Source organism: Amia ocellicauda, chromosome 15 (assembly GCF_036373705.1).
Source record: "Amia ocellicauda isolate fAmiCal2 chromosome 15, fAmiCal2.hap1, whole genome shotgun sequence".
NCBI classification, from domain to species: Eukaryota; Metazoa; Chordata; class Actinopteri; order Amiiformes; family Amiidae; genus Amia; species Amia ocellicauda.
Window position 1 is genome coordinate 23,416,683 of NC_089864.1, and position 27,927 is coordinate 23,444,609.

The 27,927-nt window shown below is 39.6% G+C and overlaps 1 protein-coding gene across 2 annotated transcripts in view; it reads right to left on the bottom strand.

Moving 5' to 3' along the window:
- srgap1a (SLIT-ROBO Rho GTPase activating protein 1a) overlaps positions 1–27,927 on the bottom strand; it is a 119,879-nt gene that overhangs the window by 14,699 nt on the left and 77,253 nt on the right. Inside the window, exons 7-18 of one of the 2 annotated variants that reach the window (XM_066724234.1) lie at positions 27,298–27,519; positions 25,849–25,950; positions 17,583–17,780; positions 17,388–17,472; positions 16,368–16,395; positions 14,661–14,763; positions 12,898–12,958; positions 12,164–12,241; positions 11,686–11,817; positions 5,894–5,999; positions 4,642–4,866; positions 2,788–2,867 (exon numbers count right to left, since the gene is read on the bottom strand). In XM_066724234.1, coding sequence (XP_066580331.1) covers positions 2,788–2,867; positions 4,642–4,866; positions 5,894–5,999; positions 11,686–11,817; positions 12,164–12,241; positions 12,898–12,958; positions 14,661–14,763; positions 16,368–16,395; positions 17,388–17,472; positions 17,583–17,780; positions 25,849–25,950; positions 27,298–27,519 — 1,420 coding nt within the window. Of the gene's footprint in view, positions 1–2,787; positions 2,868–4,641; positions 4,867–5,893; positions 6,000–11,685; positions 11,818–12,163; positions 12,242–12,897; positions 12,959–14,030; positions 14,065–14,660; positions 14,764–16,367; positions 16,396–17,387; positions 17,473–17,582; positions 17,781–25,848; positions 25,951–27,297; positions 27,520–27,927 lie in introns of both variants that reach the window. The other variant, XM_066724235.1, reaches the window with a different exon arrangement.

Sequence of the window (27,927 nt, forward strand, 5' to 3'; positions counted from 1 at the left end):
CTGTGAAGGCAACATGCTCTGTCATGAACCTTCCAAGACTACGGCCGAGATATTAGCTCTAAAAGAACAACACTGGTTTTGCTGCTCCACGGGATAATCAATAAGAGTTGTCATGGTTTGAAAAACTATCCCATAAAACTAATTTGGAAAAGATTAAAAAGATAAGCCCTCTTCCTACAAGACTTTTCTAGTTTCTAGCAATATGTTGAATAATTTAATCTCCACTTCAGCACACACAGACTAAAACAACAAAAAACAGACCCATCCAGTGTAACATAACAGAAATGATGGTTCTGTTCAACTTGAAAGGAAAAGCCATAGAAAGTTCTCTGAAATCTGAGGTTTAACTTAACTTTCACAAGTAGAAGCTGGTCTGTGGAAAAGTGGCTGAAGTGTCCCATTTACTCTGAGAGGACCAGCCACGTGGCAAAAAAGTACAGTACACTGTAGCTCAGCAAAATCTGAGTAATACAAATAATTTGAACTCAGTGAGGTCTGGATTGACGTTTTCCTTGTTAGATTCAGGCAACAGCCTTTTGAACAGACTACAAACAATGGCGGAAAAAAAAAAAATCAATCCTGTATGGGTAATAAGAATCATCATTTACCACCCGGCCAGGAATGACTGTTTAGTGCAAAACCACAACAGTGTAAGGCAAAAAAAAAATCTACATTAGAAAATACAAATAATGAAAACCTTCACATTCGTGTGTGGAAATGAATCAGGAAGTTGAAGAAGAAAGCTACTGCGTTGAACTACATCTGATAATTGTTTAAATGTGGGGATGTTCGGTTTGATAACAGGAACTGGAAAATGTGCAGCAAAAGAACGGCAGGCAGGATTACATCTACCATTCTTGAAGGACTTTCCCGATGCTTTGACGAAAAAAAAAAAAAAAAATGAAATGCATTTAAACCCATGAAACAGCTCGGCGTTTGTACAGATACGCTCCCGATTCAGACAGGAACGATGCATGTATGAGTGTAAACAACTGGATTTTCTTGGAGCAGAGCACATTCTCGGGGGACATGGAGTTGCTTTGGCTGTTATTGCCATGGAAACAGCACTCCATCTCGCGCTGAAAGGAACAGCCCACCACAGCATCCAGAGAGGGAGCGCCATTGTTCGGCCTGTCAGGGAGCTGCCCTTTCAGAGCTCTGATGGCTGAACTCTGACATTTCAGCAACACCCATTATTTCCGAGGAAGAATGGAATTGAGATTTTCTTGAATGCATTTGCGTCTGACCTTTACATAGCCCACTGAAGGAATGACTCACTGTGTTTGACTTGGAATGAGATCCCCCAGCAAGGGGCAACAGCCAGACCCAACTACACACAATTCAAATAACTTCTCGTTCTGGGGGGGGGGGTGGACAAGCCTTCATCTCGCTTTGATTCTCACCAAAGTGTTCTCTACATAGAATCAAATGCTTCACAGATGTTTAAACTCAATTTACTCCAAAATCTATAATCCGCTCACTTGGGTTCCATCATCAGCTTGTGGGAAGATTTAACACATTTCAAATTCAATCCATCTATATAGTGTGTGTCTAAAGAAATAACAAGATGCATTTGTTCCTCGTCATTTTTTTCAATTTGAAGCATCGCTGAAGCAGTTGTATGTCATGTGTGTGTCAGAGTTTTCTGGTGGAAGTTTACATACAGCACTGACATAATTCCAATGCTAATATAATTAAAAAGCTTACAATAATAATATAGGTATACAAATAACTTGACCAGAGAATCAGTCACTCAATAAACAATCTACAAGATGAACCATATTTTGTATACCTATTATTGCCATGGAAATTGGTTATTGCCCTTTGTTTAAATGGGTTGACGTTGGCACTGTCTTTAGAACAGTCTCTGGGTTGTCTCTGCCCAGACCCCAGTTTCAGGACCATTGGGGTAAAGGACAGACCCTAACTCTAATCACTACAGCATTGAGCCCATGCCTTCATCTGTTACTGTAAAGCACTGTGATCTTCAGGAAATCCAGGAGACACAGCTGAATTTGAATAAGACCAATATCCCTAGACCTAGTTTATACTCATTCAAGGTCATTCTATTTAGCTGACTGAAAAGCAGGATTATCCAAGAAAACAGTTTTAAAATGTGTGCTAGCCAGGCTTTAACCTTTCACAAACTCTACCAGCCCAGGGAGGTCTAGCATAAATAACAGGCACTTGTGTTTGAGATAAAAACAGAGCAGGAACCGTCTTTGTGGCCCCGCCGTTAGGCCGGATTAAAATAGGAGAGCACCACGGTTGGAGCATTCGGCACTGAATGCTTTAAGGCTTAACAGGGCATTGTGCTATCTAGGGTGTTTCAAACAGGGATTTTGTGGGAGGTTGAGCAGGGCTAAGGACGGTCATTGTGAAGATGGAAGGCCTCCAGAGAGAGCCAGTTGCTGGGATACCTGTGGCGAGAAACTCAGTAAGAAGCTTCTGTTCCCCTGGTGCCAGATCTCCACCAGCTCTTAAAGTAGACGAAGGAATAGTACGATTAGGGTAGGACTGACCCTCTATATTGGTAAAATGGGCAAAGGATAAAGCCAATATGCATGTTTGCAAGTATGCAAGTAACGTGTTCTTGCTAGATTTCTCATGGCAGACCTGTGACATCACGGCATGAAAGAAAGAAGGTTCTAGCTATGATGGAAGCAGACAGCTCCGTTCACTTTTGCAGGTAGTTGGTTCTGCTGTTGCTTTCACTTTAATACCGTATCAATTTAATACCCCCTTGAGGTGTGACGGTACAGACAGAGCGGGCTGATGGTGACCTACCATCCTCGCTGGTATGAGGCTCGGTCCCGCCATCTTGCTCCACCTCCTCCAGTGTGCCGTGTTCGCTGTAGGGACTGTCACTGTCAAGGACAAAAATAGAGTTTGAGACATCCCCATTGTACTACGATATCTTTTCACAGCGAGCCATAGACCTGAGAATGCTGAACTAGCAGCTGTCATCTGTCAGGGAGGTGACAGCAAGTACAGGGTTTCCCCCTCATTTCAGGAGAAGCTCAGACAGGCTTGGGTCAACAAAATGATCCTCATTAACTCTTTTCACCAGGCAGAATGAGTTCTTGGAAAGCTCTAGGATTCTCACACTGATCATAACAACTCTGCCCAGATTAGTGTTATTATTTTTCCCCTTTGTACAAATACGTTGTGAGAAAGTTGTCCACTTTCATTAGCACATATTTATGCTACTCCCTAAACTGTGCCAAATGAAGATCATTTCATAACAGTCAAACTCACCTTCTTATACTGTAAAATAATAAAACAGAAAAAAAAAATCATATTTTTTATATATATATATATATAGATATTACATACACATTTTTTAAGAACTTGAAACTCTGCAAAAAAACTAAATTTAGAGTCATGGCATTATTGTTGCCTGGATAACTGACAACAATTATAGCCAGAGACACACTCGACTCACTCAGACAAGAGAATGGGGGCTCCCATTAACTTCCAGAATGACAAAGAAATCACTTTCCAAGACAATGCTTCAGTGTATGTCAACCCATCAACACTCTCTGACAGAGAAATGGGCTTGTCTGAAAAAACTTTCACTGAATTTGTAGGTCAAATTAGTCTCTGTAATTCTGATTTTATTCCCCTCATTTCCTTGGTGCCAAAGCCCAAATACTCGTCAATGTTCTAATTCTGACCCTTCTTTTAGACTGGTATTCCTTGATTTAATTAAATAGTAATACTAGGCTAGCCTGGCATCACTTGATCCCGATGCTTCTCATAATCAAGTTCCCATATCTTGCATCACAATGGTTTTCAAACACAAGGACACTGACATATGTCAACAAAAAGTTCCTCAAGTGTATCAGGGTCATCAAACTCTGCCATAGACCCAAACTTCTGAAATAAACAAAATACATATCAAGTGCAGTTTACAATACTATGACATTTTCCGTCAAGTTTCAAACTCATTTCATGTCTTGACACAATGTTACTGTCATTTCAAATAGACTGTGAAGTAATTCAGTCCTGTTTGGAAGCACATTATTCAGAATGGCACTAATGCCAATGATTACTACAGAGAGTTATTTGGGCTTTTGCAACCATCGGCTTTTCCTTAAGGAGGAATATATGATGACAAATGCTACATGTGTTTGATGCATGATGCCTTGGGATTGAAGTCAAGTGTGACAGTTGATTAGCCATGGCCTGGTTAAATCCCTGGGTTGCAATGTAGACGGAGCCAAGTGTTTCATGAAAAGCAGACGAAAGGGAGGCTGCCATTAGAGATGCATTACAGTTTTATTTTTCTCAGGACTGAATACACTGCCGTCACCCAGTGAGATTTCTTCATTATATTGGTGGAAATGATTAAAGTCACCTACAAATGTTCCTGACTCAGTGGTTATTAAAAGAATCGCTGAGGATCCACCTGGCAACACTCAGAGGTGTGACAAAGTCCCACAGCGAACCTCACAGAGAGTCATCCAATGTCAAACAATGGGTTTGCATAAAGGGCCACAAGACAGTAATGTGAGAGAAGAAAAAAAAAAATATATACCACCAGGAAAAGGGAACATGCATCCAATAGTCCATCAATCAATTGTTCAATAACACAACTTTGGTTTTCTGAAAACGTATTTTCCCCACCCCACTCCTTACCAGTAGTCATCTCCAGCCATGCACTTCTCATACACTGGACCATCCAGCTCCTTGGCATCAGGGAAGATGGTCTCATGGTGGATGATGATGGTTTTGATGATCTCATTCACATGTGCCTGGCAGGAGACCTGCTCTTGAATGTCTGGCACTGGCATCAAAGTAGGACCAAAGCAGATGGCCAAGTTGTAGGGGTCCATCATGTTTTCATCACTGTACTGTGACAAGCTGTGTTAACACAGAGAAGTCCATAAAGAAACATTAAACTGCTTTTGTTTGTGTCATGTAAAACTGCAACTACAGCAGATGACCACATCCCCCCAGCCCCTTACTTCCAAGTCTGGTCCTAGAGAGACCCAAGCCAACAATTTATAGGTTGATTATAAAGACTTTGGTAATTTCAGTGATTTTGAAATAATTGAAAACAAACACTTGAATACATTCCAGCCCAGACCAGCATTGCCTGAACTGAATATGTGAATTTGCTTAACTGATCAATAACTAACATGCGTTCCAAGATTTAGACATCAGTGAAACTGATTCAATGCAACAAAAATCACTGGCAATTTATATATTTTTCAGTACTTTACAGTTTTCTTTTCTTGCCAAATGCCAAGTAGCAGTATTATTGTTTAAAACCAAACAGAATTAACTGGATAACACAGAAAATCAGTAAAAGATCACCCTGGACTTGATCTGTCAGGGATTGTTTCTAAGCAACTGCATACAATCTTGCTGCCGCAGCATCCCTCTGCCTCTATCTTTGGAATGGGTTTTATTTTATAAGAGTAAAGGTTCTGCCCCGATTCAATTTGTGAAGGTTTTGTTAAAAAGATAAATTGTAGAAATCTAAGGGATATAAGGCAAATATTATCATGTTTATACAATAGGTAATCCATGTATCTAAGCAGAACATAACCATTTGCACATTGAAAGAGCTAAAGAGTCATTTTGATGTCTAAGATATTATCACACAGTGCCTCCGATTGTGTGAGTTCTGACAGAAAAAAAAAATCTCACTCCTTTCCTCTGGGGGTTCTCGTGCTCTCTGTCTGCATGCAGTGTGAGCCACAGACAAAAGAATATTAATTTACAGCACACAAAACAGTCCTGGTTTACCACAATGCCTCTTGGCTCGTGAAACAGTTGTTCCAACTATACTAATATCATTCACTTTTCTTTTTTGATGTATTATGCACGAGTGTTGAAAATGGATATGTGACAGGGAGTATTTAGTATGCAGTGTGATACTTACTGATTGAGGAAGGCAAAGAGGTATCTCATCACGATGAGGACCGACCTCGGCACTGTGAGGAGAATCTTGCGGATGTACAGAGCTCTCTCATAGAGATTTTCTATTCCTGGAACAGGAGCACAGGACTGCTGTCAGGACACGGACACATTGCAAAGGGCAGAGTCCCTGAACACAGGAATATATACAGACACAATCTAGATCTGTAGTAAATTAACATGGAAACAAAGCACAATCAGAATACCAGCCCTTCTCTTCATTTCAAAAGGAGTCCCGCCTGATTATCTGAATATTAAACATACATCTTACATTATGAATAACATAGCTAGGGGGCTTATACAGTATACCTTTCATTACAGTTACAATCAAATCTCATACAAAACATCCACACACTTTCTACATTTACACCAATTTCTACCAATAGTTCAGGTGCTCTCTGCTATTTTTGTAATCAAACTAATGTCAATCTCAAGTATGTATGGAGTCCCCTTCTTAATGCCTATAAGCCATATGTCACATGAAAGATGGAGGAATATCTGATTTTGGCAGTGCAATAAATTGTACTTCAGGATGAGCAACAGAGCAAATTAATTAAATATCAGACAACTATGAAACAAATCCTGTTTTATCCGGTAGCTGTGGTATTTTAATATTTATAATTGTATACATAGATTTTTGATACATATCTATATATTTGATGTAATATCCTAAAGGTGCTACCATTGGAACGGATCTTGCGGTCTGACTACTGAGGAGAATAATTACTATTGCCTCCAGCAGCTGTATATTTTGTAGCTACATTTAGTAGAATAGTTGATACTATCAGTCCACAGTCCAAGGTCTACAGGGTTGTCATTCTGGCCATTGAAAATGCAAATGTGGCGTGGCTGAAACCGATCAGCCCACATTGTCTGGAAAGACGATTGAGGCTAAATCCCATCTGTAATGTAAATGTGTGACAATGGCCAGCTGCACAGAGATGGATCTGTGACTGATATGATAACCTAGGATATATGAACATTGTACAGTGGTCAATTGTTTTTCCAAGACCACCCAATGGGTTTACCTGGGTAGTGACTCAGAATCAAACCACATTTTCTATAATTGTCTTGCGGTGATTCAACTCCAGTTTGACGGGTAGTGTTGAATTCATAGGTTTGATTATATCAAGTGAAAATGCAGTGAATGAATGCTAGTGTGACAGACCATTAACACACATTTTTATTTAGCGAATGTCACTGGATCAGAATTCCCAGCGGTGGAAACAAATTATGTTATACCTTTATTAAACATGTGACCTTCAAGACATGTTCATCATAAGAATTTGTTCCAATAAATTCTGGCTCACACTTCTCCCTGCCATGCTGAATATTTGATGACAGTTATCTATCTGAATCAGTCGGTTCATTGATACCCAGAGAGGCACAGCCAGTGTTTATAAATAGAACATGATATTAAGTCAGACAGCCATAAAAACCAGGACTACCTCTGAAAGTGGAGGAGCTTGATTTATGTTGGAGAAATTAACAGTTTTTGGGAGCAACATAAGAAGTGACCCCGATGTCATAAAACATGCCGATGCAGCCGGTTGCAAACTCTGCCCCTGCTGCCCTCCCCCTCCTTCCTCTTCACATCATTGGACATGACCAGATGGTGACACAAATTACTGCTTATTACAGAAAGAGGTGAAATGGGGAGGTGGATTCCAGGTATTAGCCTCAGTTATATCAATGCATAATCTCCCTCATTCTCAGATTAACACAAGGTATTTATGCGTCTGTGGTGTTTTAAAAATAAACAACAGAATAAATGAACAAATGTGATGAATAAAAAGTATTTCAGTACCATACAGAATTCTACAGTAACATACCCCTTCAGACACACTAACACTATTTTAAGTCCAGCAAAACCTTGACCCAGTCAATCCTAATCTCAACACAGTACGGTACTTGATGCAAGGTATGTATAAGATAGAAGGGAACATCTGGGGTTTTACCAATGGGTCAATATTTTGATTTGGTCTAGACCTAAACAGTCCAATTTTCCCACTTCACTTCTGCATGAGTGTCTTTATCAGGTCTTGCATGTTGTTCAGTGCCAAGATACCAACTGCTATTTGTGAATCTGCTCAGTTCATACCTGGTGTTGTTTGCAGATCTATTTTATCCTCGTCAAAGAAAGCTGCTCTTGATAACGTGGCAAGTCTCTGTATACAGTATAGGTGACGCCAAATGTAAAGCTGAGAATTAGGACACTATTCATATGTAGATAACGTGAAAGATAATACAAAGTGCCAAGTCAGACAAATTGTCGGGGATAACTTTAGGGTCTTTTCCTCATTAATATGAAGGAGGTAGGGGTGGGGGTGGGAATTACATACAATTTCATTTATAAAGCACAAATACAATATCAAAAACTGCACGAGTCCCATGTGTGTATGTGAAAGTACTTTAAAAAACATGTTAGCAGGAAAAAATGCCTGATGAGATGAATACATTTAATGGCCGTTTCCCTGAGTGACAGTGTCGTAAAGCTGCCACAGACAGCCTAAACAAACTCTGAGCAGCATCTTCAGAAGAGACATCAATTCCATTATGTCCGAGCAGAGCTGAGCGGTAATGAAGGATAATCAGTCTTTCAAACTCTCGCAGGTCTTGCTGACACAAGTAAAATGATTTTTAATTGCACATTTGAGCAAATTTTATGTAATTTTCAGACCTTTCATAAAGCTGCATTCTGCCGAAGGTGCAGGGGAGTCATTAAGTATTTACATGTAAATAGACAGCAACCCCTGTAAATGCCTCAGCCTACTACATGAGTTTTTATCATTGGTGCTTCTAACTGAACAAAAAAGGAGAAAGCTCCTTAATGTACAAACATAACCAATTTGACATACCGAGGGGATAAAACAGCAACACTAAAAATCCAGTAAAAAAAAAAAAAAAAAAAAAAAAAAAAAAAAAAAACCCTCCTAATTCAAATAATAATTCAAATTATTTATTGCTGTAAATGGTCCTTTTAAACCTACTGCACAAAACCTGTAAAATGCAAACTGCAGGGCCGCTTCATCCATGCAGAGACAAACTGATACACTGCAAATTAAAAATTCATACCGAGACAATGGCCGGGATTAGATCAAAACTTTGACTGATCTCAAATTCCAAAACCAATACGTGGTGGTGTCTTTCCATTGGATAGACATAAGATGCCACAGACACATAGAAAGCCGACACCAAGAGACATGCCTGGAATTTGCGGTCGATGGGCGGGACAACGTTTTTGATTTAATCTGCCAATGTTATTCAGAATTCAGAAACTTCAAAGTCGAAAATCCTTGTAAGAAACTGAAAAATCACATTTACTGGTCTTCACCTCCCATTTGCAGCAGACAGGGTTGAATAATTCACCCTTCTTACGCTCCTCTTATCACAAAGCCAACAATAAATCAAAACACAAATGGAAATACAGGTTTATTACTTCTGTTTCAAAGCAATGTTTGGGGGTTATGTCTGGATGTGCTGCATAATCGCCTAACCCATAACTTACATTCAGTGACATTCATAACACTGGGTATTTTAATGTGAACTATTCCACAACAGAACAAAAAATCTTCTGAATGAAATCTCAGCAGCCAATATGAGGTGAAAGAAGTGATGACACAAACCCAATAAGTTAGCATTGATTTTAACGAGCTACACAGTGTGTGCCCCCCCCTCCCCCCACACCCCCTTCTTTCAGCTGCACCTCATTACAGACAGAGGAAGAGGAGGTCAGCTCTGATCATTAGCATGTGGCATCAAAATCACTGGGTGACTCATTTCTTCATCAGCATTGGCACAAGGACCATCTCCACAATAAATCAGAGGATGCATTAGATCAGCTGTCTTGCACACTGGTATTGCCAGTGATAGATGGAGGGAAGAAGATCTGTGCTGTGCAGTGCAGTGCACAAGCAATTTAAGAAGTATTCTCTCATGCCAACAGCTACAGCCAGTGTGTGAGCAGCCAAGAGCTGGAGTGATTATCACTTTTTCCTTATTTAATCAAACCCCAAACCCCAACATTTGCCAGGATTTGCTTTGACGCATGTCTTAGTTACAGGAGGGACTGACGAAGAATGTTGAAATCTCGAGAGCTGTTCAAGAAGCGCAAGATCAGACGGTACAATTACAGCCTGAATAATAACAGAACGCAGGTGCCGAGAGGGCTACGGGTCAAACCTCTCATTCTTGTCTAAATGTCACACCACGCAGGGACTACTCACACTCTATTTATGTGCTCTTCAGATGCTCCTTAAATCTATTTACAGAAGAAACCAAATCCTTCCTGTTCCTTATCTTGAGTTCTGCATTAAAATGTAAAGTCTGAGAGAGGCTGTGCTGAAGAACACTGAAATGGTCTTCTGAAGCCAGTGAAATGGAAATGCTAACATTGAAATTCAACTATTAGTTATCTGTTATCACGATATAAAAGAGGGTTATCAAATATAAGACTAATGCACTGCAGTGCTGAAGTGTTTAATATTATATTTAACAGCATTATAATTATACACTGGACAAGATAAATGTGCTTTCAAACAAAAAGGTCACCACTACACTACGTGCCAAAAAGTGCATTGATTACGTACAGTCGTTAATGCAGTTGGTCTCTTCTTAATCATTATAATGATGTTACTTCTCTTCCATTAGTTAAACACGTTGATGTCTCGATCCCTGTATCGTTACTTCTCTTCCAAAATAAATAAATGAGCAGATTGCACTCTTCCTTCCAATCGTGTAACGCATCTCAGCTTTTCTTGTAAGAGAGGCCTAGGATGACAGGGCTGGTGAGTGAGTAAGCCGAGTGAAGTCGAAACACCAGGGAATCCCCGGGATTGAACAGACTGCCTGTAAACAGAACACCTACGCACTTCCAGCACACGGGCTGAGGGCCGCCTCATTGCACACTGACCTGCTTTTGTCCCAAAACAACTAGAGAAAATCAATGGGATATAAAAATAATGATCACTTTTTCATGAGCAATAGTATTATTTCTTACTATTGTGAATTGCATCTGACACACAAAAAAGCACACTGAGGCTTTATTATTCCCCCCAAATCCAAGATTAAACAATGTAAAAACCCATGCAGGGATTACTGAAAAATAAATCACATTTATTGGAGAATGTGTGACATGTTTCTACACATTGCCATCATAAATATTTCTGCTGTACTTTAAACATCATCTGAGTTCAGTTGTATCCTTCAAAACTAAATAGAAGTATTTGTCTGAATTGATTTACATAAGTAAAGAAAAGATTGAAGGAGAAGTCAAAATTCATATTTATGGAATGCCTTTTCCTTAAAAGGGGTTTACAGTGATTATCCTTTCTGAATCAAAAACACCAGTGAGTTCAACCATCTTACCAGTGGAACATGGGAGCCAATATACACCAGTGCACCACCCAACAGCTGCATCGAGAACGTGTCAATAGAGAATGGATAAGCTAGGAGGGAGTAAGTTATTTACCATTACTGAGGTAAGACAATGATCCAAATTCGTAAATCAGACGCCAACTTTTTACACCTTATGTAATGTTGTATTTTAAGAAGGGAATTGTTTTGCTCATATGTCATAAGCCTTACATGATGATGACACTCTTTAACTGGCAAGGAACAAAAAAGTTTAGACCATGAAGTATGAAGCAGATGAGTCACCCCTTTTTCTTTTTTTTTTTCCCCGTTCCTGGAAAAACGAAAGTGTGTCAAGACTAAGACCTGCAACATGCAGCAGCAGAAAACTTGAGCAGTACTTACTGATACAGGAAATGAGATCATTAAATCTTTCCTTGGGAAAGAGTGGGTTTTCCAGCCCTCTGAAGTACAGTTTAAGAACACCAGCGACTGAGTTAATATCGTGGTTGTCCTCATCTGTCAGGGGGTCATTGCCTAATTGACACAAAAGACGACATATGTGTAACTGTTTTAATATAATCACAATACTAACATACTATGTTGGACATTGTTACAGTGTACAGTGACTAAATGCAACTAAATATTTACCGGAAAGAAGGAGGAAAAAAGATGCATGTATAAAGAGGTCATTATGTAATTCACGGACAGATATAGTTATGGGTGATTATAAAAAGTAATTAAATTTGAATACTCCTGTGCTGGATAATTCATTTCTTCATTATCTTAATAGGCTTGAAGCTTATAAAGCATTATCAGTTTCAAATAAGATTATATAATTCCCTTCTTGTTCGGCTGTCGGAGAGTGAATATAAAAACTTGCCTCTCTCAAAAGAATTCTTTATATCATTGACTTCAACCTGCGACCCAGACACTCTGAAAATCCCCTGATGCTGAAGGCCTGTAAAGACAAAAAAAGTTACTTTGGCACATCGAATCTGTTTCAACCATGTGCTTTACATCATAACAACGTTTGATTTCCTAACTATCCAATTTAAAAAGTAATCTGTGAAGCATAAGATTACTACATTTGTTTTTAAGGATTCTAAAATCTGATTTATCACCTCCTGAACAGGAAAGGGAGACAGTGTCTCTCCAGTCTGACAGCACAACACCACCGCAATAATAACTGGACTTGAAGATTCATAACAGACAGCACTCTTTGAGAGAAAACAGGTGGTGTTTTGCCGAAGGTTCCTATGCATCTGGTCACAGATTTCCTTCACTCTCTCTGACTTGTAACCCGAGATGCATTTTCCGGAGCTGGTTTTCTACAAATGCTATGGAAACCTTGGACACTCTTCATACGCAGGAATGTGCTGCCAATGAACTAATAGTGTTATCTGGCTCTCAGACAATTTACAATCTGAAGGTAGCAGTTTGCTGTAATGCAATACATTCACACTCAGACTGGTTACATATGTATGATAAATTACAAACAAAAACAACTAACAAAAATCATTGGACTACTTGAGTATATGTTCACCCCCACTAGTCCTCAAATTGTACTTATTATAATTAAGATGTGAGCGTCAAATTAATTCTATTCTCACTTACCGTAGAGATTGATAAAGCGAATACAGCTTTCGACCACACGCGGAATGACCTGCCCAGAGTCCTTTGGAGAGAAGAGCAGGGATTCTCAACAGCCGTTTCGTTTTCATTCTCATTTCTACATACAAACATACATGCACACACACACGCGCACACACATACATATATATATATTTCTGGTACATACATTACAAGACAGGTGATCATTCCATTATGGTTCCATTATGGCCATTTGGCTTAGTGTTAAAAATAATGTTTACCACACCCCCAGATTTAAGTAACCGAGCAGGAACCTGTGGTTATATAATTGAGACTTGTGTTCTCTTTTACGTGATGAACTTTCAAATGAAAATTATTTTCAGGGTGGGACAAAAAAAGAAAAATAGAAGAACATCGGATGACCTATTAATGCATATGGTGTTCTAAATCTATTTCTTGTTTGCAGCCATTCCCCCGAGCTGATTAAAACAGCCAGTTACTGTCCAAAGGATTTACCAAGGCATTTAAGAAGAGGCCTTCAGTTTCTGTATTTGTTCTTAGGTTTAACACACTCCCAGCAGCTCTCATTGTACATAAATAATGACGAGTTTACGGAAAGTGCAAACTGAGGCACAAAGCCTTCCAATATGTCAAAGTAAAACACTTATCCCGCGGCATAAAGGCATATTATCTGAGCTCACGCTGGTAAGCTCTGTAAATTTAGTAACTGTCTTCTCTCTCAAGTACAGTGGGCTCTTATTAAATGTGCTTATGTATCTGCTTTACCCTAGATGTCCTCTTGGGGGGGGAAATGGGCAGAGTGGTTTTATATACATACATCAAACATCCAGACCCCCTACGGTACTGCATGGGCGGACATGCTGAAGTCCTACATAGGTTTTTACAAGGTTGATGTGTTGATGTGCGAATATCATTGTTATCCAAAACAGACAAGACTTTGGTTAATTAAATCTGGATCTGTAGTGTAAACATTCCTTATTCACAATTCCCAGTTTTACAAATCAGTAGTAGTAGTAGTAGTAATAGTAATAATAGTAGTAGTAGTAGCAGCAGCAGCAGTGGTGTTAAGAGTTAAAGGCATGCTTGCAGGAAAGAAGAGACTTTACAGGCAGCTCCTTTCCCCAGGAGCACTGTACCTGGTGTCTGGTGTGCGAGTTCCTTCGTCCCCGGCTAGGAGCGTTGATAAAGCAGAGAGGGAAAACAAAGAGGTGAAAAAGACAGCACACACTCCAACCCAAGAGCCACAGGCAGGAGCCCACACAGCTAGATGTGACCCATTCTGATATAATGTGCTCTTCAAGCACAGGGAAATAGGGGAGCTCAAGTGAGGCAGGCCCTCGTTCATCTTCTTGTATCTTTTTTACTCTCTTTGAATTTGAATACGATGTGCTGTTATGGGCTTTGAGCTGTAATAGAGCCACCAGGCGCAGAGGAACGACCTGGAATGTTAATGCATTCATTACATTTTTTTTTTTTTTTGTGTGAATTCTTGACAGTTGCACTTGGTAAAGGTTTAAAAGACACAGACCCCTTCTGAGACAAACCCGCTCGCTCGCTCTCCTCCGCCTCGGTCTTGTGAACCTGAAGTACAAAGGCAGGGTGCGCTGCTTGCGTTTCCCCTGTGTTTGAAGACTCAGCGTTATATTCCCAGTTAAGAGCAGCTCGATGACATACAGAACATAATGATCTACCCCACAGAAGAAGGGGGAGTTGGTATCATTATGATGGATAGCGTGTCAGCCATTAAGATGGCTTTTTGTCAGTACCTTGATAAATGACTCCAAATTCCCATTAAACAACTTAGCATTAAACAAGGAGCGGGGTCTAGGCTTCCTTGTTTTCTGGGGTTTTGGGGGCAAGTTTGGCGGCCTATGAAATGGAACAGGTGTTACTAAAGCAATATTTCCTCATACCTCCTTTTTTGCAGTTTTTGTTGCTGCTGTGTGACATATACTACATACTACAACATGACATGAATCCGTTCTTGTTTATCAAAACACATCCATTTTACTTTGTCCTCAGGGGCTTCCACCTGGATAAATCAATATGTGCAGTATCAGAACTTATGAAAAACAGACTTCTAACCCCCCCCCCCCCCCCCACACACACACACACACACACACACACACAACCATAGCCTTGTTCACCCCAGTGACGGGCTGTTAAGATGCTGGATTCGTTCAGTCAGCGTGTTGGGGATGTGAATTTTCACCGTTGATTAATTTCAACTGGATGACATCATTTAATCACATTTCACTCTGGTCATTTACTATGCTGTACTGGGGCAGCTGCACATATCAGTGTTCCTTAGTCGTTTGATGTCTTTTTATACATTTTATGCCCATCAAAGGTTACAAAAAATATAATCCCTGCTAGGAAATACGCCTGCTGACAATGTCTGCTGCCCCGACAGGTCACAGTAAGCCATGAAAGGAGAGCAGTACACCTATTGGATGGAAGACAGTGTCTCCAGGTAAGACAGCAGTGGTCTGATCGGCTGGGAGTAAACGATAAGATAACAACTGACATTCAGACTCAAAACACTTCAGCCTGGGGAACATTCAGCCAGCACTTGCTGAGCTGTTTTGGGGGTGCAATTATTACATTAGGATATATGACAGATAATAGAAGCCTTAGAAATCATATGTTTTTTCTTCTTCTTTAATCAGAACTGGAATCCATCTTATGATATACTGATAAGTAAAATAAATGGATTTTTTTTTAAAAGCTATCAAGTATAAATCCTGACCTAATCCTCAGAGCTTCTCAAAGCCCGTCTATTATCTCCTGCATCAGCCCTCAATATATTTGATTAATCACAGTGAATATTCCTATTGTTAACGAATGCAGTTTAATATATTCAAAGTATTAATATACAAAATAGGATAGGGATTGTATCGAAGTCTACATACAAAAGTGTCTTTAATCCAGGTGTCCAGCCAATGAAATTATCTAGAAAATAGGGTGGAGGACATGAAATGTCAGCTCATGTAGACAAGTGACAAAACAAGATTACAGTGGGGGCTTTTCTAATTAGGGACACATTACAATGCACACATTATTCATAAAATGCAATCACTTTAAATTAAGGCTTGTTAAAGTTTCACCCTTAAACAGGAATGCTCCACAGTTACTTTTGACTTCATTAACCCATCATTTCGAACGGAGATCAAGCCGTTCTTGGTGAACGCTGTCAAGTTCTCCATTTTGTATATTAATACTCTCTCACAAAAGCTGGTGTCTTGAGAGCTCACTGGATCTCAAGTTCCCCTTTTAACTGCCTATCCAAGCCCATTTCATGAGCTCCAGCGAATGGCCTTCTCAGCACCTGCACCAGACCTCAATCACACTCAGTCCTCAGGCAACAGGATATTAGAAACTGGAGCTGCCGGTAATCGTTCACAGGTCTATTATAAATACATTGCTCTGCCGGGCCTTGACGGAATCAGAAATTAAACCGAGATCCTGCCTACCTGGTTGTCATGTACTCGGCTCTGTGACCTGAGGAAAGAAATGGGAGAAGTGTGAGTGCACGGGAGAGGAACATGAGTCTGAGGCACAGGTCTACTTTGAGCAAAGCCTGCTGCCTGCCATCTGCCCGCGCTACAGTAACAGTGTGGAGAATACTGCAGCTAAATGGTGCCTTTTAGGAGGAATGTTACGGATCACCTTCGAAAAATGTCACAAACCACAAGGGTGGCTCCTGCCATCTGCTTGGAACAGCAACATGATACCACTTGTCAGGCTTACAAAGAAAGGAATAGTGTTGAAGGTATAAATAAGCCAATGTTGTTTGTATATTGCATTTATAAAACAAGGAAGGGTTGGGAATCGGAAGGGTTTGCATTTCAAACCATCTCTGCAAGCTTTGAAAGGCTTAATACAAAAACAAAATACCTCCAGACCACCCGCAAGTAGCTCGCTATTGTTACAATCACTACAAGAGAATCTTTTTTTTTTTGGTGGGGTAGTGGGGTATACATCATAAAACCTTCTCTTTCACAATGGGTGTATTTATAACCCCCTTGCAATGAATGGCTCCAGTGTGCATTGACATAATTTACAGAAAGCATTTGTATGAATTGACTAAAATGAACAGGGAACATCAGACATCAGATAGCCCATAAATGGGAGAATATGGCTTTTCTGTAATAATGATTATTATTATAATACTGTTCTTGGGGAAAAGGTCTCCAGAAATGCGAACTCTTGTAGTGTGATATAGGTTATGCAGTCATACTTAATACAAAAACATCTACCCAACAATAAATTGATAACTTTCAGAGATTGGAGTGGTCAAGAACTTCTTTAAACCTACTTTCAATAGAGGGGCCAACACTTTCTGTGCTGAAGACACTTACATCTTCTAAAGGCTCTATGCAAAATTCATGAAAAGATTCATCCCATGGTTTAAACCAGCAAAGGAGTGAAGAAATATATTTAAAAAAAAATAGTAATGTAGGGCAGAGTATCTCTAGTAGAAAACTGATTACCTTCTCCCAGTGTCCTCTTCAGTAAGTCATGCTTCGCTTGCAGCTTTGTGATGAGATTACTTCCCTCTAGGAACTCTCTGAATTTCTGTGGAGAATTGCAGTAATTATATTTCATGATTAAAATAGAACGCCATGGTTCTTTTGTTAAGAGAGACGGACATGGGTGAAGGACAGGGGCCACAAGGGCCAATTTACCATGAAATAGAACTGCTCTGTCTCCTGTTGGTTGGCTCTCCGCTTGGCGATGCTCGGCTTGCTGAGGTACGTCTCCGAGACTGTCGACTTGACCGATTCCGTGGAGCGGCTGTGGTGGAAGCATTCAGACACGTCATAGTCCTCTATGGTCACCATGTCTTGAATTGTCTGGAGTGTGGCTTCTGTGGTCTTCTTGATCTACAACAGAGCGTGGGAAAACACAGATTGCGATCACAAAACTGTGGCCATAAATGGAGGTCCACAACACACCATGAAAGGCTTAACCCTTATATAAGTACATCTGACCAAAAAAACATCGACACATACATTTTACATAGCAGAGGGGGCAAGCACCCTTGGCAAGTCCAGTCCATTCTAGTTTAAGTCTTAATTCTCAAGCACTCAATTAATTAACTGATTTTAAGCAGCAGGGTTGTTTATGTGAATGAAGTTCTGATTGGATTAACAATGGGATAGATTTGAATTGCCCAAGAGTGAAATAGTGCTGATACACTATGATACATGGAAAATACATTTGGCACAAGTAATTGGGACTAAACTAAAGAGAAATCTGAATTAGACCTCCAGTCCACAGAGAAAATAATGAGAGTAAATTACAAATGGCTGATGTGTATTGTAACACAGGCCTATTCTTCAGAGCTGAAAGTTGGGACTTCTTAGAACCTGTATTTCCAAGCTGTGATTGACAGCTCCACCATTTTAAATCGGAAAGTAATGTTCAGTCATCCATTTCTCTAATTAAGTGGAGTCCTACCAGCCATAATACAGAATCCCAAGTACAAATGTACCGCTGGTATTTCCAAGTACAAAAAAAACAAATCTATGTTCTGATCTCCAGCAATACTTCTACCACTGTGCTTACCCGCTACCAAGAGAAATAAAATTCCATCCGTAAACCAGGTAGTGACAGGGCTTTGTAATCTGAATCTGATGGTACAAGAAGTACTAACTGAAATGGAAAAGCCGCTCCATTCCCAGATACATTAGGGAGGAAGTAGCACAACACAAACTACACACAGTAACTGTTGGATAGTTTGGACCGTTTGAACTGAAGGTATGTAAAAATAATGACATTCTGTCTGCGGTGAAATTATGCTAAATGCAAGTCAAAATTCAACAACAGAGAGACCTTTATGATAAACATCCGGGGGCAAGTTACAGGGGCTATTATTGCAGAATGACAAGAAAATAGACTTCAGAAATGTATAATTTTCCCCTCAGACAGACAACAATGAGATCTCTCCATTTCAGTGTAAAGATACAGAGATGTATGACTTTCTCAGATGAAAAATAAACAAACAAAATGTCAAACATGCAGCTCTGAGCAAACCAGTAGCACATTAACACAGAGCCGAGACGGAACATATCACATCCAGTTTGTCTGCACTGGGACAGTACAACAGTTCAAAGACACTAGATGTCACTGTGAGTTACCAGAATTTACACACAAACCACAGCTCTAAGACACAGGAAAAGAATTTGTAAGAGAAATAGGATGCATATCTAGTCTATTCCAGGTAGCATGTAGTCTTGTTTACTGCTGCCAGCCCATAGCTGAGATTTCCACTTGTGAAAGTCTACAAATAACCAAACCTCTTTATTAACATGGACTTTTAATCTTCATACCACATTACAGGCTTTCTCCTTGGTTCAGTGGGCTGCTCAGTCAACATCATATGTATTTGTCTATATGAACTGAGCAGGTAGAAATCATTGAGGGAGGAGCTTACAAGATGTAGTGAAGCAGGTCAGGGCAAGGCAGGATAACATGCAAAGGAGCTAGACATCAGCAGTCTTTAACAACAAGTAATAACACTGGAATTGGAAATGGTGTGCTTAACTGCATAAATGCTTACAAATTTAATTACAATTGCCTTGGACACAGAGTCAAATCTACTTAGAGAGCTTTGCACTTTAAAATACAATAATTAACTAAATTGCAAGGGAAGCTTTGGCTAAACCTCAAACATGCAAGGCTCTTAGAAACTGGTTTGTAGATTGCCGTCTTTTAAAAACAATAAGATCCCACTTTACAAACTCTAGTGCTGCTTTTACACTGGCTGCTTTAAGGACCACTGTGCCGACCTAGGGCAGTGGACCAAACAACCTAAAAAACAGCCTGCTCAAGAGATGGCCAAGCGACGGCTTGCTGCAATGTAAACACAGACAGCCGTAGGACAGTTAAAGCACAACATGAAGGTCTCTAGCCAACACCCCATGACTTCAGCGTGACTTTAGACAACTCCTCCAAGCAGAAGAAAACAAAACGACAAATTATATAATTTTTGAGAAGACTACTTATTTCAGAGATCATTAACGGTTTGTATTCTTTATTTTTCTACATATAATTGGTGTAAATGACAAAAAGTCACATGGGAACAAACAGGGATATTATGCATCCTCTGTGAATACATTTTTTAAATTGCCACCTATCTCTAAAAATATTTTAAAAGTAAAGCTTACGATGCATTAGAGTTAATTCGACTAATACATTCATTACTATATGTGAAAATGTAAAGTTATTAAATTATAAATTAATTTTACATATTTGTTTTAAGGGCCTGCAATCCTCTACTAGAGTGCAACTACTTAAAAACAATAATTTAAATCAATTATTTGGATGTTTTGGTTTCAAACACTTTAAGTAGGGGTTTGTGTCTGAATTTGTGTCTACACGTTTCATTCTCGTCATGTATGGATTACTCTAGAAGTTTTCATGCGCACAAGATTTTTTTTTTTTCCTTAAACATGACATTTTGAAAGCAAAGTTTATGCCACAGTGAACACCTGCTTTGGTTTACAATAACTCAATATTGGCTATTAGTGTGTATCTTTATTTCCGTTTGATTAAAAGTATTTGTAATGAATGTACCCAGATTAAACTCTACAAAACAACTGTAAACCAACAAGGTTGTTGTTATTGTTTTGGTATACTTGTAGAGGAAAAAACCTGTTGCTCATGGGGGTGAAAATGACATGACCCAGCATGTATAATTTGGAGGTATGCGAGCAGGTTCGAACCAAGATAACTTGGGCCCGTTGGCAATGTAAACGCAACACAGGCTGCTTTAGGTTTAGAGTTTGCAATGTAAATTAAGTACATAACTACGATGGCTTTTCTTAACAGCAATAAGTTAAGTTATTCTTGGGTGTGTGGCCTAGGCCAAATGAAAACTTTGATCCACCCGTTAAACACTAATTACAAACTTGTACCCTCTTGAGTTTTTATTTATAAGTAGTAGAAAGAGGCATCTGACAAAATATTAAAATTGATTGGGTACAAGTTTATAATTTGCAATTCGTGGTTAGGACAAATGTTTTGATTTAGTCTAGGCCTGTTTGGGATATGGTCATGAAAACAGTTGAAAAATGTATTTGAACATTTGGGTTGTACAAAGTCTTCGCCAAACACAAAAATTAAAAGGTAAACATAAACCTACTGGATTGAAGATCTAGCAGTAAAACAACTTTACCACACATTGTAAATCTTACCATGTTTTACATCTATGCTGTTCACAAATATGGGTTTGGCAGGTTGTACTGTAACCACTATTAGTATATTTGGAAGGATAAACACTAATTCCCAAAGAAGCAAAGAAAATCAATGGAAGAAAAAGAGTCAGGTTCTCTCTCAACCCAGTATTCCTCATTATTTTGGGAAGAGCTCTAGTCACATCTGAAGGGTGTGCAGTCAGACCTCAGATTCAATCTGCAGTCACAGGCAACCCACTCAGTGGGTACCTACTGTCTTCAAAGTCTAGGGGAAAACATCGCCATAATAGGCTCCTGAACACAATGAGCCCTGTTAGATGTAATGAACACATCGGTACTTAAACCAGATGTTTCTCTTTGGGGAAGGATGATTTAGTGGTCAATTTTAACAGAACTACCTTATTGACATTCAGAAACAGTAAACCAGCTGCTATGTCACCTTGAAGTCTGATCACATCCGATCACAGAAGCTAAAAAGGGCTGAGCCTGGTCAGGTTATGGATGGGAGACCAGCAAAGGAAAATCAGGTTGCTGCTGAAAATGGCGACGTAGTAGCCGGACGCTGTTTATCATTGGGATAACCCATTACCCCCATTACCCCAATCAACTCAACTATGAATGAGAACCCAGCTCTGGTAGCTGAAGGGCTACCCTGCTATACACACACGTTGTATCCATCCGCTTGTGCCACAGAAACCGGGATTAAGCAACAGCCCTTGGCTCAAGAGAGGATTAGCTTTTCAATATCTGTAACCTTGAACCCTAGGGTTGGAGAGCACCAATCCATCAGGTTTTATAGGTCGTTTCAATCTTTGGCTAAAGGCCAGATCAAATCTTAATTAATTATGCCAATAATTGGTCCAATTACATAATTGAGAGCTCAGCTGGAATGAAAAACTGAAGACCGCAAAGCAAGCAAAAATAATATTACTGTGTTTAGGCCGACATACTGCCAATTGTTTTGTATATAACTACATTTAAAATGGTTCAGGGAGTTTAATGGGGGTATTACTGAATGCACAATGAAAAGTAATTTGTCCTTTCTTTTCCTAGTAGATAACAGTGTGTTGCACTGTTCCTTTATCACGTTGTGAAATGACTTGGAAGTAGCCTTTTTTCTTTTATCGAGCCACAGTATTCAAAAGTCAGGTAATACTGCAGGACAATGTTTATCAGTCTTATTTCCATTTAACAGGTCAGAAAACCTAAAGATTAAATTACAGAATCACAAATTAAACACCGAGGACATACAGACTGTCTCTCTTTATTTAACCCCACATCTTGCAGGTTAAAATAAATGTTCTTTGTCTTTCAATAACCCATGACCAATGTATTCTCTGGATTTATGGAAACAATTTGTTTTGGATCAATTAATCTTTAAAAAATATCACCCAGGAATGTGACTTATATGATGCTTCCATTCTTCTTCGTCCCACATGTCAGATGCTTGTGATGGTTTAATACTTTGGTGTGAGGGTATGAAATCGACTGGATGTGTTGTTTCCCCCCCTTGTTTTGTTTTCATCTGGCCTTTTACCCTTGAAGGACATCCCAAGGGGCCATATAGGTGATTGTGATGGTAGTGGTGCCTAGTTATAATTGGCAGCTTTCAACCATGGGAACAATTAGCTTCTACTGCTTAGGGAAACCATAATGTTTCTGTGCAGGTGAGTGAAACCCCCCCTCTTGTAAACTTTGTGGAGAAAATAAGCCAGTGATTAATGCCCTGTGGCACCATGCTCCATGGCATCTGTATTGCGAAGCACGCCAATTTGTAGAGGAAAAGAGCATGGCTGTCACTCGGCCATGTTCTGCACTGGCAAAAATGCTTGGGGCAAAATAGCTGTTATAATATCATATATAATTCAGGACACTGCTAGTTACTATCGTCAACCTCTGGATACTATTACACTTGTGGGCTTTTAGTTTTTTCTAAGCTCAGCAGGCAGTATATGTGCCTTCAGGCCACTAGGCCACAGGTTCAGATTGTACTGCACATGACATACTGAGGAAAAACTTGGTTTCTCAGTTCAGTGTCCACATGTCTGATATATTTTATCCCCCTTAAATATTTTACAACCAGCAACCAGATAATCCATGATTAAGAGGAGGCAGGGGCCTATATTTTGCATAGCACTGCTCATGAATGTGGCCGAACCACTGCATGAACTCTGGTGTATATCTAAAGTGATAACAATTCATGCAGTAGAAACAGATGAATACTATAGATAAAAGTTACATTGTGGGAAAACCTAATTCTATAATAGACTTGTTTTGATTTACTATACTGTGACAAAATGACATGCTAACATGAATGTTGAACTCAAGAGCATTTAATTTCAGAGGCACTTCATTAAAGATGGGAAAATGTGATATATAGAAAAATGAAGGACTACAGCAAAATAAGACTGACACTTATTTTTTTCCTAAGGAAGTACTAAATCAATGCAGTGTCATAAAATCAATCCTTCAACCCAGAAGCTGCAAATCAAGGCCAAACTGGTACAGCCCATTTAAATTGGGAAGAAGTGGGTTTCCAACTGCTGTTAATAAACAATTCCCTAAGATTGTAGTGTAGTTATTGTATTGTAAAGGATTCAGGAAACATCTGTACTTTGATTCATGAAGACAATAAAGATTATTGTGTTCCTGGATGGAAAATACATTACTGTTCCTCCACAGTTTACAGTGAACAGCCACACAGACCCATCTCTGGGGCATAGCATGCCTTCTGAAAATGCAGACCTGAGAAAGTTTCTCAAAAATATATTCTCATCAGGACAAAAAACTAAACAAAAAAACAAAAACAACGGTGCAGTGAATCTGCTGAAACCAAAGCCCTTTTTGACATCACATCCTGCCCGCACATATGTGCACAGTTGTTTGTGCTGAACGAGGAAAGCACTGAAATGACACAGATATAGAAAATAAAATAAAATGGGAAGTGATTTAAATAGCATGAGAGATGTGCTGTATGACCTCCTGCCTGGCTCACGAAACTGCTGGGTAGTGCCTGCCGGAGGATATTGATCTGTCTCTAAAATAATAGTATGTAATTCAACTGGTTAAATCAAAGTGTTGTACTTCCAAAGGGCAGAGTTATTTGTTGGAAACATTAACAATTTCCTGAACATGGCACTATATATTAACATACCAAAGTGTACAAAATGCTAGTAATGCTTACTAATCTTTAACAATAAAAACTAGATCATTGATATTCATATTTATACTGGCTTTACTGATGAAGTAGACATTTATGGTAAACATTAACAGATTATACACAGACCTTGGAAATATATCTGAATACTTGCTTTAAATGGAGAAATGAATGTAAATTTTAGCTCACAATATCAGTCCCTATTAAAAGCCATTTTGCAAGAGTAGCAGCAGGCTGTTGGTTTGCCTGCTGTTTTTCCTTTTTAGAGCAGATATCAAATAGAAAGTCTTGTGGAAAGAGAGGAAATGGAGGCACTGACAGTAAAGCAAGATGCAAGACAGCTTTTCAAACCAACCTCGGACCAACGGCCAAGATGAACTGCACTGTATTTTTGCACTTTGTATTGCGCTTATATTTTGTAAGTCGCCCTGGATAAGGGCGTCTGCTAAGAAATAAATAATAATGAAACCCAAATTAATCCTGCTCAACTACAGGAGACAAAAATGTTGATTTTTCTCCTCTCCAACACTCCCATGGTCTTCTGTAGAGCTGCTTTAAAGGCATGTTAGGCAATGTCAGATTAAAATGTAAGAGCAGGAGATGAGCCTCAAATTACAAGATTGCAAGGAAATAAGAAAGTAAAAAACTCTCGGGACACAGCTAGAAGGGCAGTACTGTGTCAGTTTTCAGTAAAATGAAATCAAGCTTTTTTCCATGGCCATGAGGATGTTAAAGATCCCAGAGTGCTTATGGGACTGATCAACAGCTGTGCCCTGAAAGATTAATCACCAGGATTTCATCTCTCCTATACAAACTACAGATAAGATATAACGCATATTTCCTCATGTAAAATGACAGATTAATGCAGAAAAACAGTGTTATTATTATGATTATAGTTCTTTAGCAGATGCCTGTGTCCAAGGTGCCTTACACATTTAATCAAACTAATATACAGCTTAGCACATTATGTACTATTTCACAATATACGAGGGACAGCTCCAGTATTCAATCTATTCACAGTAATAGACACCCATTTGACAGCCCTCTACGTCCACAATTCAACATCACAGGTTTACAGAAAGGTAAAACAGTTTGCCATTAGAGATAGCTCTGTATGAAGACAGAGTGAAATATCACAATAAAGATAATTTTAAGTCAAACTGACAGTTGCCATCATAGGGTAAGGTTGATAGTCATTGGGTTTGTTAGCCATTTTCACATTGTTTTCAACAGCATGCACACGAATGCCATCAGACGCTGACTGACAATAATGTGATTGTGCCAGGTAGCCCACACTGATCTCCTACCATAATAACAACTACAGATTAAATGGTCTGGTAGCGTACAGAAAATGTCCATCTCTTATTGAAATACAAACCTGCACTGACATGTACAGCTGTAGCCCAACTCTCACCCCTCCTATAAACCATCTCGAGTTGGACAGCTCACTTTCTAATGAGTTTGAAACAGTGTGTCGGATTTTCTTGACAATATTTTGGCTTTTGGGTATCAATTCTTTGCATCACAAAATCTCCCGGAAAAAGAAGCCCCCCTGGGAGTCGTAGGGAGCCGGAGCAGGCCATCTGTGAGGCTTACCTCTTCGTTCTCGATCTTCAGCGTGGTCAGACGGGACTGCAGCTGCTGGAATCTCAGCATGAGTTCAGCCTGCACCGGCGGCTGGGCTGTGACCTGACAGACCTGGGGAGAAGATGGCGGGGACTTGGTTACTCCCAGGCCCCCGTCTTGGAGTACGCCTTTCATGCTTATCACAGGCAGACAAGTTCGATACAAGAAGATCCACAGACTTCAAAAGCATTAAAAAGACCTTTTGTAATCCCTTAGGTAATACTAGGCAATGGTTATTCTGCTCTTATTTACTAGTGATTCACATAAGCTTAATCACACTCCTCTATGCGTAGGCATTGCATAGCAAAATAAATGCAAATATTTAACATAACCAAAACTAATATGAACCTTTAAAGATGTAATTACAATGGAGAATACACAAGATAGCCTGTCATTAAGATGTGTACTTTCCAAACAGTTTTTTTTTTCTTTTGTCGAATTTAACGAGCCCAAAACCACAATGTCAGGTAAATGTAGAGTTCAATTATTATAGCTTTGGCTGTGCATTGAGAAGCAGCAACAGAACAAGACTTCCAAACTTCAGGATGAAAAGGTCTAGCTACATGGGGGAGGGGTGGGGGGTCTCTGCCTATGATTCGGATGGTTTCCTGTACAGTAGCTGGGAGTTTCATTGTCTAATTGTGGAATTAAAACAAAATGGTATCAAGATGAGACCAGTGAGGGTAAGATGTGAATCAAGACAGAGAGGACCTACTGGCTGGGATTCTCATTATGTGGCAGCCAAGACTATAAAACATACAAAAAGCTCTGGAAATGTACCAAACTACATTTTGTAGTGCTTACTTCAGCAACATGACGGATTTAACTCTGGATTTGGATATTCACTCCCCTACTTTTTCCATTCTTTAGTTTCTAAGAAGACTTGGATTACTCACAACAGATGCAGTCATTGTATCAGTCAGAATGAATGCTCTGAGCCATTCAATTTTCCTTCCATATCACACTCCGCCTGAGTCAGAGTGACTCAGATGCCAACCTCACTGAGAGCATAACACTTCAAAAATGGGATGTTGCAAACACTTAATTGCTGACTACTGGCAGAAACCTCCAGAATGACCCCAAGACAGAGGGAACAGGGCAGAAGAAATACATTCAAAGACTGCTGTCATGCTTTCAAAGGCTGCATTATGTCTATGTGTGCACTTATCCTCTGTACTAATAACTAAAGAATGGAGTTCCAGTAACACCCAATGAGTGTTCATAATTCTAATGCAGTGAGACATGAAGGACGATGTGATTTCTTATTGAGTTTGTTTTTCATATACATTCATTATAATTTTCATGACCTCAAGCAGTCCCCAATTTGGTGCATTATCTCCCTTATTTAACATTAATTAACCATCACTTGTAATAAAACATCACCAGAGATCCTCGCACTACATGAGATCTGTGACAAACCTCATCTCCCATGTGAGACTGGAACTCAAACTTCACGGGTGGGCAGAAGGCAGTCGGGTACATTTCCATGAAGCGCTGCCGGTCACTGCGAGGGTCCAGGCTGTCCACTGCGTTTTCAATAATATCCAGGCCCTCGTGGCGTGAGGTCTCCAGGTTGTATTCAGCAGAGAGATAGGTCCGCAGGGCCCGGTTCAGACTGGCATGGTACCCCAGATCGCAACACTGGATGGGAATGCAGGGAGAGGAGTTTTATCAAACACTGAGATTTAAGAGTTTAGATTAGACCTGAAAATTTAGGAGGACCCTGCTGCATGTAGGAAACCTTTTTCTTGATAAAGACTACCAGTGGTGAAGAGCAGTTAAACTTTTAGGAGAAATATTGGCAAAACAGCTGCTTGACTCTACACTGAAACTACTAAATGAAAAGAAAAAAAAAATGAAAAAAAGGGGTTTATACTTTTGGCTCAGAAACGCTGCATAGTAACCTGTGCCTCATTGAGAAGAGGAATGCCAAGGACAATTTAAAGTAGTCAAAATGTTTTTGAATTAAACCTACAAGACCCTTAGAAGAAGCAGCTAAAGAGGGGGAAAAGTGAGAACGGGGGATGTAGATCTATAGTAAAAATACAA